The sequence below is a fragment of the Eleutherodactylus coqui genome, chromosome 12 (assembly GCF_035609145.1).
Source record: "Eleutherodactylus coqui strain aEleCoq1 chromosome 12, aEleCoq1.hap1, whole genome shotgun sequence".
Lineage (NCBI taxonomy): Eukaryota > Metazoa > Chordata > Amphibia > Anura > Eleutherodactylidae > Eleutherodactylus > Eleutherodactylus coqui.
In genome coordinates, this window is record NC_089848.1 from 58,121,310 (window position 1) to 58,134,591 (window position 13,282).

Genomic DNA, 13,282 nt, shown 5'->3' on the forward strand with positions numbered 1-13,282 from the left:
ACTGTATAGAGCCAGTGTTTTGCGTACATTATAGCTGTATCATTTAGAGGTATACTAGAGGTGAACTACTGCGTCTATACCACCTGTGTATACAGTATATATGCTGTATATATTTTTTTCTCAGGCATGATGAGCAGGAAACAAATTTGAGATTCGCTATGGTGCCCCATGATAGAACCATGTCATTCTGTGAGTTTGGGTCAGTAGACTAGTGGTCAGGCTGCGACACATCTGGAAAAAGTGTCCTTAATATCCTTGTCTGAAACTGGCCATATAGAGAAGAAATATAGCTCCTGGCGCAGTATTTATTAGCTTGATTCTGGTATTGTATTTACTTTATAAGCTTGGTTGCAGCACTGGTTTTATGTACTGAGCTTGGTTCTGGTGCTGTGTTTGTTATGAGCGTGGTTATGGCACTGGATTTATGTACTATAGTTGGTCTGGTGCTGTGATTTTGTTAAATAGATACTTTTAAGGATCAAAGGACACAATGTGGCTGTGTTATTTTTAATTAATTGAAGACAGATATTAAACTTTTTTTGGTAATAGGTTTCCTATTTTAGGATGGAATATATGTTTTTAGTACATTTTTCTTAAAGGAGATGTCCCAAGGCAGCAAGTGGGTCTATACACTTCTGCATGGCCATAATAATGCACTTTGTAATGTACATTGTGCATTAATTATGAGCCATACAGAAGTTATAAAAAGTTTTATACTCACCTGCTCCGTTGCTGGCGTCCTCGTCTCCATGGTGCCGACTAATTTTCGCCCTCCGATGGCCAAATTAGCCGCGCTTGCGCAGTCCGGGTCTTCTCCTCTTCTCTATGGGGCTCCGTGTAGCTCCGTGTAGCTCCGCCCCGTCACGTGCCGATTCCAGCCAATCAGGAGGCTGGAATCGGCAATGGACCGCACAGAAGCCCTGCGGTCCATGAAGACGGAGGATCCCGGCGGCCATCTTCAGCAGGTGAGTATGAAGACGCCGGACCGCCGGGATTCAGGTAAGCGCTGTGCGGGTGGTTTTTTTAACCCCTGCATCGGGGTTGTCTCGCGCCGAACGGGGGGGGGGTTTAAAAAAAAAAAAAACCGTTTCGGCGCGGGACATCTCCTTTAATGATTATTGGGGCAGCCAACTTGTCTCAGCTCCTACTTTGAGCTGTGAACAGCAGCTCATAAGAAACATGAGAAAACTTTCTATTCCCTGCTATGGTAGAGTGTTGTGGGCATGCTCTGTGACCTGTGCAAGGAGGGGAGGAGGTGAGCTGCTTCCGTCAGACATGGTCAGTGCTTTGATTCTGTGTTAACTACTTCAGATTTACATTAGATCTGTTACCTTTCATTGCACACCTACCTGTGATAATGAGGCTAATTTTTGGGCCGATATCGCATATGGGAACGTGCGATGTACCCGCGGATGTGAGGTGTTTGTGTCAAAAATGCCTCCCATCACTTCAGTATAGTTGTGCCGGAGGATCGGCCAGTGTTTTCCGGCCCCATTGAAAGCAATGGGTGAGGCGTTCCGAGGGAATACCCAAAGATAAGACATGCTACGAGTTGTTTCCCACACCGCGATGCGGGACAAAAATCACTCATGTATTTGACCCCATTCAAAAGAAAGAGGTTCATATTCATGTGAGATATGTGCTTCTCGTAACGCACAAATCTTGCACGATTTTCTTGGCCGTGCAAAAGGGGCCTGACAGCTGAGAAATTATCTCTACAGTATCAGCTTATTGTGAGGCTCTGTGGCCAGTGTGTAAACTGCAAGAATTCAGGATGTTGCTAAAGGGAATTTGTCTTTTTGCAGTCCTCTCTGAAAGTAGAACCAGGTAGTGACAGGCTTGCTGATAGCAGTGATATTTCTGCAGTAGTTTGGGAGAAACTTGCATTTTATCAGTAACGGCTAGACATAGAGGACCACCGGAACTAGTCTTCAGCATTCATGCTTCACCCACCTCACCCTCTGGCCACTAATTGACAGCTCTCCCTATGCATAGTAACACTGTTAACCAGTGGCTGGAGGGTGGGTTGGGTGAGGCCATTGGCAGCTCATGAATATATAGGACTACTTCCTGTAGTCCTCTGTGACTGGTTACTACTAATAAAGTGCAAGTTTCTGCTAACTACTTAACTTATGCACACAGCAGTATAATCAATGTGCCTGGCACTACCTTGTGCTGCTCTCAGAGAGGGTTTTAAAAAACCGTCATTTTCTGAGTTTGACTATTAACATTTTGTAAGATAGACCAAAATATTTGTGCAAGAAATGTTGAGCTGAAAAGTTCTAATAATCTTATCTATGTTATTTAAGGTGATTCGGGGTCAGTACGGATTAAACATAGTCCTGCAGGATTTGACAGCTACATCATTAAAGTGAACCTGTCAGGCTGTTTTTTCTGCAAGCATGTGATAAAGTAAGAAGAGCTGAGCAGTGTGATACACAGTATATCGTTTGGGGGAAAAATTCAGGATAACCATTTATTGCATATCTTCCTATGAAATTAATGGTGCTTCACAGTAAATAACACATTCCTGCTCCCTCGGGGTATGTAAGTCCAGTGGGCAGCCTTATTAGTGATTGAGAGCCTTTATTGCACATAGAGATAGCGGTCAATCACGGTATGGGAGGACTGCCCACTGGACTCATGCGCTACATTATATATACATTACAGGTTATAAGGAATATTTTCTCCCCAAACTGTATACCAGTCTTTACTGTATAATATGCTACTAGCAGCGTTCCTTTAAATTGTGGCTGATATCATTGTAGAAACTAAGCCATTAAAGAACTGCATGTAGTGTACAGGCTCCTGGGAATGGGCAGAAAGGGGCGTTTAGAGTGCCTTTTGCAGCAGTCCTTCCAGAAGGAAAAGTGAAGAGCATAGGGCTCATCTTATCCCCAAACCACCGGATATACACTCAATGTCAGAAGAAAAATCCCTCCCCTAGAGGGAGTTGTGCGAATCGAATTAAACATTATATGTGTGATTGTAATGTTGATAAACATCATTACAATATCAGAAGAAAATAAAAATTCTAGTACCATTGGGCTGCCTCTAGCTTGGATACAAGATGTGATACGGGCGGGCATGGAGGCCCTAGTACCCTGTTGTACCGCCTCTAGCTTGGATACAAGATGTGATACAGGTGGCATGGAGGCTCTAGTACCCTGTTGTACCAGCTCTAGTTTGGATACAAGATGTGATACAGGCAGGCATGGGGGCTCTAGTACCCTGTTGGGCCGCCTGTAGCTTGGATACAAGATGTGATATAGATGGACATGGAGGCTCTAGTACCCTGTTGTACCACCTCTAGCTTGGATGCAAGATGTAATAGGGGGTGGGCATGGAGGCTCTGGTACCCTGTTGTACCGCCTCTAAGTTGGCTACAAAATGTGATATCTGTGGGCATGGAGGCTCTAGTACACGACTGTACTGCCTCTAGCTTGGCTACAAGATCTGATATCTGTGGGCATGGAGGCTCTAGTACCCTGTTGTACCACCTCTAGCTTGGCTACAAGATGTGATATTGGTGGGCATTGAGGCTCTAGTACACGATTGTACCACCTCTAGCTTGGATACGAGATGGGATACAGGCAGGCATGGAGGCTCTAGTACCCTGTTGGGCCCCCTGTAGCTTGGATGCAAGATGTGATGCAGGTGGGTATGGAGGCCCAGTACCCTCTTGTACCGCCTCTAACTTGGATGCAAGATGTGATAGGGGTGGGCATGGAGGCTCTAGTACCCTGTTGGGCAGCCTTTAGCTTTGATGCAAGATGTGATACGGACAGGCATGGAGGTATATAGGTTCTGTATGGCATCCTGCTGCATATCGGTGCACATTTGCTGTAACTGAACCTCTAGATTGTGCAAAATTGTAGGCTGTAGAAGTCTGGATCCAACATGGTTATATACATGTTCGATTGGTGATAAATCCCGCAACCAGACAGGCCACAGAAGTGTGGTAATGTTGTGGGGACATTCTTATGACACCCTTGTGTGTGTGGCTGAACATTATTCATTATCCTGCTGGAAAATGCCTCTTGGAAGCCGCCATGAGAGGAACACACGTGGCTGCAGGATGTCCTGAACATATCGCTGAGCTGTCATTGTACCTCGTATCACTACTAGGGGGGACTGACTGTCGTATGTGATGCCCCCCCAGACCATCACACCAGCAGTGGGGGCAGTGTGCTGCTTCACAGCAAAAGACAGGATTGAGGCACTCACCCCTAGTTCTCCAGGGACCGATTCCACTCCGTAGCAATACATCCTTCAGGACACCACTGCAAACAAAGGCGATGGTGTGTCAAAGGCAGAACTTGTAATCGGTGCTATGAGACCAAATGTCCTTCAGACAAATGCCTGGAAATGGTTTTGGCAGACGTGCAACGGTGCTGCCACCTGTCTCTGGATGGTGGACAATGAAACAGTTGGAGTGGTTTGTGCTTGTTCGTGTGAGAGTGTCCTGAGCCCGCTTGCCTTGTGTGCATGCCCTCACCCATCCACTGGTCCCAACACCTCCTAACAGACTGGTCATATGGCCCAGGGGGCGGACATTTAGTTGATACAACCATCCAGCTTCTCGCATCCCAATAATGCGCCCCTCTCAGACTCTATTAACTGGGCAAAATCTCTTCTTTGCATCGTAGAGGCATCTAGTGGTCAACAAGATCTATACAAGTGGAAGAAGAGGTCACTACACACAAGGAGCCTCTGAGAACCTTTTTATAGGCCAAGAGGGGAACCACTTTTAGGGCCTCAGGTCGCAAGACTGTTCATCTAATCACCCCACAATTCTAATCATGCATTTACACATAGCTAACAGTGTTATGTGTGTCTGTATATGCATTGGTGAGACAGTTTTGTACTCCTACTACAATGTAGAGCCACGGTTCATGAAAACACAAAGTACTAGAAAACGATAGCATAAAGGAAATAACAGCCACGTAAACACGTGAAGAACAAGTTTATTGATCAACATAAAAAATGCAGTGAGCCAGCAAATCTAACCAACCAGTGGCCATTGCTTGCAGGACAATATTTATATATATATTTTAATTTGCTTCAAGCATGTTTAACTCTAAAACACAACAAAACGGTAATACATTCAGAAATAAACTGGTCACAATATAGCATGGTACATAATATACTGTAGCCCACCGGGAGGAAACATCCCAGCATTTACCTTGATCAATACAGTACAGAGTTATATACATTACAGATTCACTTACCATCTGGTACAGTATGGCAATATAATGGCACTGCAGCAGACCTGAGAACCACCGAATGTCTGAATGGTGTAATAGTCCATCCCATCAGAAGAGCTCATAGGCTAGATTGTTGAAGGTTTTTAATTGTTTTTTTTAGCCAATTAACGTCTTTTCTGCATGCCAGTTTGTAGATCAACTGTTTTTGCCTCTTTTTATGGAACACACTGTCACTGTGGAGCAATCGACACGCAGTATTTACAGTATACACCCCCTTATGGACATGGGGACAAGATGAGATGTTGCAATACAATCTAAGACAAGGCTGTACATGTCTAAAAGCAATAGGTAGGGGATGCTCCCGATTCTCACAGCACTGCTATGCAGATAAAGCTGGGACAGGTTTTCTTTTTGCAACTTTTCTTAACATAATATGACAAATAAAATCAAGACTAAGTTTACGGCCAGTTCTGAGCATCAAATAATAGAGATCTGAGCAGTGGAGTACATAGAAGAGAGGGAGCTCTATAGATGAAATTGGATTCCTTATTAAGATGCTGGATTGTGGCGGCAACGACAGAAGGGTCTGGCGATTTGTTCCCTATCTACTTTCTTTTAATGGCTCTTAACACATTTCCCAATCCCTTGTCTTTGAGCAATTTAGTTCCTTTGGAGAGGGGAGTCCTGCACTAATTCTAGTTGAGAAGGGGGAGGAACCAAACATCACTTGGCCCCCTCTCTCCATGGGTCCCATAGCAACTGCATGGCCTACTGCTGTGGTAGGTACGCCCTTGGATTTGAGCACCGGCACAGCGTCCTACAGATCTGGTGCCTGCTATTGTATACGTTTGGTTTAGGAAAGTTGATTAGCAGCCAGTATCATACGGTACACTTGGATTACAGCGGTCTAGTTCGTAGGAGATAACAGCGGTCTAGGTCGTAGGAGATAACAGCGGTCTAGGTCGTAGGGGATTACAGCCGTCTAGGTCGTAGGGGATTACAGCCGTCTAGGTCGTAGGGGATTACAGCCGTCTAGGTCGTAGGGGATTACAGCCGTCTAGGTCGTAGGGGATTACAGCCGTCTAGGTCGTAGGGGATTACAGCCGTCTAGGTCGTAGGGGATTACAGCCGTCTAGGTCGTAGGGGATTACAGCCGTCTAGGTCGTAGGGGATTACAGCCGTCTAGGTCGTAGGGGATTACAGCCGTCTAGGTCGTAGGGGATTACAGCCGTCTAGGTCGTAGGGGATTACAGCCGTCTAGGTCGTAGGGGATTACAGCCGTCTAGGTCGTAGGGGATTACAGCCGTCTAGGTCGTAGGGGATTACAGCCGTCTAGGTCGTAGGGGATTACAGCCGTCTAGGTCGTAGGGGATTACAGCCGTCTAGGTCGTAGGGGATTACAGCCGTCTAGGTCGTAGGGGATTACAGCCGTCTAGGTCGTAGGGGATTACAGCCGTCTAGGTCGTAGGGGATTACAGCCGTCTAGGTCGTAGGGGATTACAGCCGTCTAGGTCGTAGGGGATTACAGCCGTCTAGGTCGTAGGGGATTACAGCCGTCTAGGTCGTAGGGGATTACAGCCGTCTAGGTCGTAGGGGATTACAGCCGTCTAGGTCGTAGGGGATTACAGCCGTCTAGGTCGTAGGGGATTACAGCCGTCTAGGTCGTAGGGGATTACAGCCGTCTAGGTCGTAGGGGATTACAGCCGTCTAGGTCGTAGGGGATTACAGCCGTCTAGGTCGTAGGGGATTACAGCCGTCTAGGTCGTAGGGGATTACAGCCGTCTAGGTCGTAGGGGATTACAGCCGTCTAGGTCGTAGGGGATTACAGCCGTCTAGGTCGTAGGGGATTACAGCCGTCTAGGTCGTAGGGGATTACAGCCGTCTAGGTCGTAGGGGATTACAGCCGTCTAGGTCGTAGGGGATTACAGCCGTCTAGGTCGTAGGGGATTACAGCCGTCTAGGTCGTAGGGGATTACAGCCGTCTAGGTCGTAGGGGATTACAGCCGTCTAGGTCGTAGGGGATTACAGCCGTCTAGGTCGTAGGGGATTACAGCCGTCTAGTTCGTAGGGATGATAGTAAATGTGATGATTTACAGATACCCACTATTGCTGATGTATAAGTGGTACCAATAATAAAAAAAATCAATTTACACACTTTGGCAAATGGTGGGAAAATGTATTAAGCATGAGAAAAATTCTTTAACCAAATTAACTTAGGCAAGTGATTCATTTCTGACCCAGTGTGATCAGGGTTTAGGATGGCAATGAGCAAGAGTTTTTCTAAAAAAACCTAAAATCTTTCCAAGGAAGGAGTATTCCAAAGACAAAACAGCAAACTGTGAAATGCGTTGGGCCATATGGAGAATTTAGTATTTATCGAGTGTTCTCATAAAGGCTTCCGATTTCAAACGATGTTTTAGGGAACTTTTCTGCCTATGTTTTCAGTTCCAACCACTGCTATATATGTATTTTACTTGGCACTACTATGAGCTGTAGACACTACGTCACCCTCTTACGTTATTAGAAGTTAAGGCTGCTCGAATTTAGTTACTATATTTGAAGACCTATGTAACTCGGAAATAGCTGTGAATGCCAAAAATCACGTGACACAAAAATAATCACAAACCTGCTAGTAACTTATGGAACTTGTGTTTTATAGATAAACTATTTATTCTTTCTTGATAACAACTATGGTTAAACAAAAACCAAGCAGCGCATATATGTGCCGGTCTATATAGAAGGTGAGTGCAAAGATGAATACATACTTCTGCCTATCGCTTTCCCATTGATCGACTTGTGCAGTGATTTAAGTGTATCCGAGTATTTTGCGGTTCGGTGGGGACCGTACCCCTTTAATGTCTTATGAACTGTACAGTGAATGTGAGAAGTAATAATGGGACATCCCCTTTAAGAAACGGGAGACCAGAGGAGCAGAAGCGAAACAGAAGTATGAAGCGGAATTCTTGTGAACTTGCTTGTTAATGCAACGGGCAGATTTATTAATATTGAGGCAGAAAGTGCAAAGAATGATCCACGCTGGCTGACCGATTTGGCGCCTCTTTCTATACATGTTTTGCGTTGCGTCACCTCTTGGCACAGTCAGATAATGAATCTGTTACATTTTGCGACTCCTTAGGCCGGGTTCACACCCGCGTTTATACCTTTCCCGTCATAATTCTGTCTCTTCCAATTTTGGAGCAGAGAAACTGAATGAAAACGGAAATTAACGGTTTTGTTTTTTATGCCACTGATTTCAATTGGTTGAAAAAAAAAAACAGAAACAAACTGACCGCTTTCTGTTTGCTTTTTTTTTTTTTTTTTTTAATTCATTGAAATCATTGGGGAAAAAAACAAAAAAAGTTACATCCATTTTAATTGTATTAAAACACGCCTGTCATACGGATCTGTATCACCAACGTGTTACAGACATCAGTTTTGCCTCCGCATTGTTCTTATACTGATAGACAATAATACCAATGCGGAGGCACTGGCGCAAAAGATGGAGTATGCAGCGTTTTCAAATAACAGCCATGTGAATAGATATATTAGTTCCATTACAGAGTCCCTAAAACACAGAACTAAACTAAGCTGGTCTGCCCCCGGCCTTGGGGTAGGTTTAGATTAGGGTTGTTTTAGGCTTTAGTGATGGATCAAAGGCGCTTGTGTAAGCGCTGGGCATTTGCACTGTGAACGATGCGCTTTTGCGCATGTTTTGGCACATATTAGTATACCTTTTGTCCTTGCAGGCCCACTTCACATTGGCACCGGATGGAACACCCCCCGCTGTGGTTTTAAAGGCTATGTAGCCTAATGATGTGTTCTTTTTTCCACAGAACTGCGCTGGTATTATTGCGCACTTGCTCACTTCCTATAGATTTCTTTGGGGATGTTTGGTGCGCAAACGTGCATAAAAATAGAGCGTGCTGCGAGGTTGTTTTTTTCATGCGCAAAAAAGAGCGATGAGAATGAACCCATTGAATCATGCTTTATGCATGCAAATCCCCCCGTGTGAAGCCAGCCTGACAGATGAAAACTGAAGCCTGCGGGTGGGTTCACACTTGCTGTTGGCCTTTTAGCCATAATTCCGTCTTTCTGTTCCGTTTTCTGAGCAGTGAAACAGAATTAAGTACAAATTGATCACTTTTTTTCCCCTTTGATTTCAATGGGTTTTAAAAAAACAAAAAACGGAAAGCTTTCAGTTCGCCTTCGTTCCATTTGGTGTCTGTTTTTTAACAGAACGTATAACCCAGGCCGCCGCACTATTTGTTCAATTAAAAAAAATGAATATAAAATGTAACGGAAGCGAACTGAAAGCGTTCCAATTTTTTTAAAATCTATTGAAATCAATACGGAAAAAAACGGATCCTTTTTTTTCAGTTTTAATTATGTTTCTACGCTCAAAACACGAACAGAACGACGGAATGGCTCAACGAAGGCAAAACGCTAGTGTGAACGCAGGCTCAATTTCCATTGGCGTCAGTTAGACACCCGTTATAATCCGTATTTATCGGATCCGTTTTTGTTTGTAAGGCAGCCCTACTTTACCATCGCGCAGGCGCCGTTGCAGTGAACGTGTCCATTAAACAGATGCATAAGCAGAGGCTAATTGAAGTGTTTCCAGTTTTGTCCCTCACTGACAGCGACATACGATACCAATACTCCATTGATTTTTATCGGGCCACTCACACCGGTACATATTATTCGCACAAACAAAAAAAAATTGCAGCATGCTGTATCTTGGACCGTATCAAGTGCGCATACACGCCAAGATAATGCATGGGGATCGGCGACATGCAGCAAGTACGCGTGTCATTGTGTCCTTGCTGCATGCCTGCATGCGAACGGTCGGGCGAGTCCGGCCTCAGTCTGTGATTCTGGTATTTGCACCACTAGGAGAATGATACCCGCAGCGTCTCGCATCGCTCCCCTTCGCCTTCCATCAATCCAAAATGTAGTTTTAAAGCACATTCTGTTACAAATATTGAGCTCCTGATTCTCTAATTAAATGTACCAAGATGATGAAGCGATGGCTGATGAGACGCCCGGGCCGGGCAGTGCGGGGCTGATGTACTCCGTCTACACGGTTTTGTGGCAATGTGTCTGCGCTCCGTCCTGAAGGTATGTACACACCAGGGTGTGCATCTATGTGCATATATATATAGTGGAGATATATATGGTGCAGATTTATTGCCCCCAGGCGGCATTTCTTCACTATTAATAGAGCGATATAACTTCCATGACTTCGGATGACTTCCAAGTAACAAAAAAAAATATTCTGGATGGAATATATTACAGTTCTGTGTATTTGTGCTCCGTTTACACGGCGATTTACTAAAAGACCTTAAACAGCATTTTCTTGTCATTTATAAGGAGGATGTCAGACGTGATATACTGAGATTTGCGCACTGAGGCGGTGGAGCATGACCTAGGACTTCTCGCTTTGGAGCTCTGTGAACCCCCATGCCTTGCATCACCCCTCAGATCCTGCATTAGGGGTAAAACCCAGCATCCGTTTGCATGGAGTCCATTCACAGGGGCATATTTTCTGGATGTAATACGGGCAGCACACGACACATTGATTCGCATTGGTGTAGTCAGATGAGCATTTTTATTGTAATGTGGACTGATCGTTCGTCTACAAAATGAAACAAAAATGCAGCATGTCCTATTTTAACGGAACAAAAGCAACCATTGAAGTCTATGGAATGGCGTAAAAATGCAGCAAATACACAGCTGCATATGTAGTTACTGCCAGGGGACAGTGGGGAAAAAAGGGACGTCAATTGGGCCGCCTTGTGGGGTTGTTTTTGCGTGCGCATGAAAACGCAGTGAATATGGATGTGCAAAAAACATGCAACAAGTACATACACTGGTGTAACTATAGGTGATGCGGTTGTACGCGGGCTCCATATAGGGAGCCCAGTACTGTGAATAAAGCATTATAGTTGGGGGCCCTGTAACAGATCTTGCATTGGGCCCAGGAGCTTCAAGTTACACCTTTGCGTTAAGGAGTTAAGAGAAGTTGGGTGGGCCCAAGATAAACTTTTGCACCCGGGCCCATGACCCTTCAGCTACACCCCTGTGTACATACATACGCAGTGAGCGCGGTGTACTTTTCACAAACCAAAATCGCATATGCCTGTGTGAATGAGTCCTTAGATTACGGCTACACGGCGACCTCAGCTGCGACACAAGTTGCACGGCCAAAGATTGCGGTGTAGCCCTGCAGTCGAGTCGCGTTGCAATTTTTTGCAATCCGTGGGTCACAGACTCTTCGAAGTTGGGTGCGAACTGTGTTGTTGCTGAAGTCACAGTGTAGTCCTAACCTTATAGCTAAGACCTACTTACAGGCTCCATAAAATGTGACATTTTAGGAGATCACATTAGTCTGAAGTTCTCATTTTTGAATTTCCCGTCACCGGTTTGGATGAAGCAATAATTGAGGCTGATAATAAAAGGCTATTTTTTTTTTTGTCTGTTTGAAGAATTGTCATTTGAAGCTTTAATTATAAGAAAGTCCGCCCACGAAGAATAAACAGAATGCGCTGTAAGGCTGCAAGTAGCAATAATTACCGGTTTCAGTATATCTGATAGCTAAATCTTTTCAATACAGAATATCTCTTTGTACAAAAACGGTAAACAAAACTATATCAAAATAATAGGAAGTGCAACTATATGCAAAACACTGCATACAAAACAGTTCTCAAGTTACCTGTGCAGATAATTTAAGCCTTTATATATCTATATAAATATATCTAGAATGTGGTGAAGTGGGAAACATTACACTTTTTGTTTCTTGACTTTAGACCTCTCCATATTGCTTTGCTGCCCCCTTCTGGTGGCGGGGTAAGAACTCCCGGCTCCGATCTCGGAGTCATCCGTAAAGTTACAATTGTATCTCACAGCGTAAATGTCACTCAATGAATAAAGGTGTATAAGGACACCCTATCCCTCCCGGTAACGTCACCTAATTTAGGTGTATGCCTTACTACCTCGAACCGTTTTGTTCTAACTTTTCATCATTTTAACCATTTGGTAAAAAGACATTTGACTGTAAGGTGGGTTGTAGAAAGCGCCTAAGATGTTTGCTTACGGCCACCAAGATTCTCTCTCACTATCGGATATCACAGGCTCATTGAATCTCCTGGATGTAATAGTAGAAAAAGAACTGAAGCATAATATTCTGGATGTACATCATCAGTGTCAAAGTGCGTTAGAAGTCCTATATCAGGCCACTGGTCCTATTTTGTGCCCTCAACCTGGAGATTTGCCATCAGTGGGGTTTCTACATCACCTTCGCCAGCATCGTTCTCAGCTTGCTTTGCATCAACCCCATCATCGGCTGGCTTTACTTCCATGCCCTTAGTTCCTTCGATTCCCGATTCTTCATCCTTTATGCTTTCGCTTGGCTCTTCCACTAGCGAAGAAGAGTTTGCATTAAGCAATAATGGGGACTCTTCAACTTCCTCATTTTTCTGTTGGGCTACTATTACATCCTCCTTAAGACCATCGCTCTTAAGTAAGATATTGCCATCTGTTTGGTGGTTCCCGTGTATATCTACCGCATCATCAGTTTTTGTCTGCTCTTCGTTTTTCTTGTTTCGGTCAGTCTCCTTGTCTTTGGAATTTACTTTTCCTTTCCCTTTCTTCGAGTACTTGCTGTGTCTTTCATCTTTGGAAAACCTCAAGTGAAACTGAAATAGGCAAGTAAAACATTAATATCAAATAGCTCAAATACATTGTATTATGTTAGAACTAAATTTAAATCGGTGGACTTAGTGCCCCCGTTACATATTAGGGCTAAGTTGTCTGAGCCGACTGATTTCAGCTTGACCGCACACTATTGTATGTATATGGGGCCTCATGACAGTCAATGTTGGGGGAAACAATTGGGTATATTTCAACACCCGATTCCTTTATTCTCCAGGGAGACAAGTCACCACTAGTACAGTCCGGTAGTGTCTTAGGGTGGCTTTACACCGGATAACTGTCAGGCGCTTAAGTACCCATCAGTGTCTCAACGATGATCGCTCACTGAGTCGCAGATCACTGGAGATCTCTTCCCACCACCCGCC

General features: G+C 44.5%; 1 protein-coding gene across 1 annotated transcript in view; it reads right to left on the bottom strand.

The window, feature by feature from the left end:
• Positions 1-4,950: 4,950 nt before the first annotated feature.
• The window catches only part of RFTN1 (raftlin, lipid raft linker 1), a 327,454-nt gene continuing 319,122 nt past the window's right edge, over positions 4,951-13,282 (bottom strand). Inside the window, exon 10 of the mRNA XM_066585331.1 lies at positions 4,951-12,901. Within this exon, the coding sequence (XP_066441428.1) occupies positions 12,449-12,901 (453 nt within the window). The 3' untranslated portion in view covers positions 4,951-12,448. The remainder of the gene's footprint in view (positions 12,902-13,282) is intronic.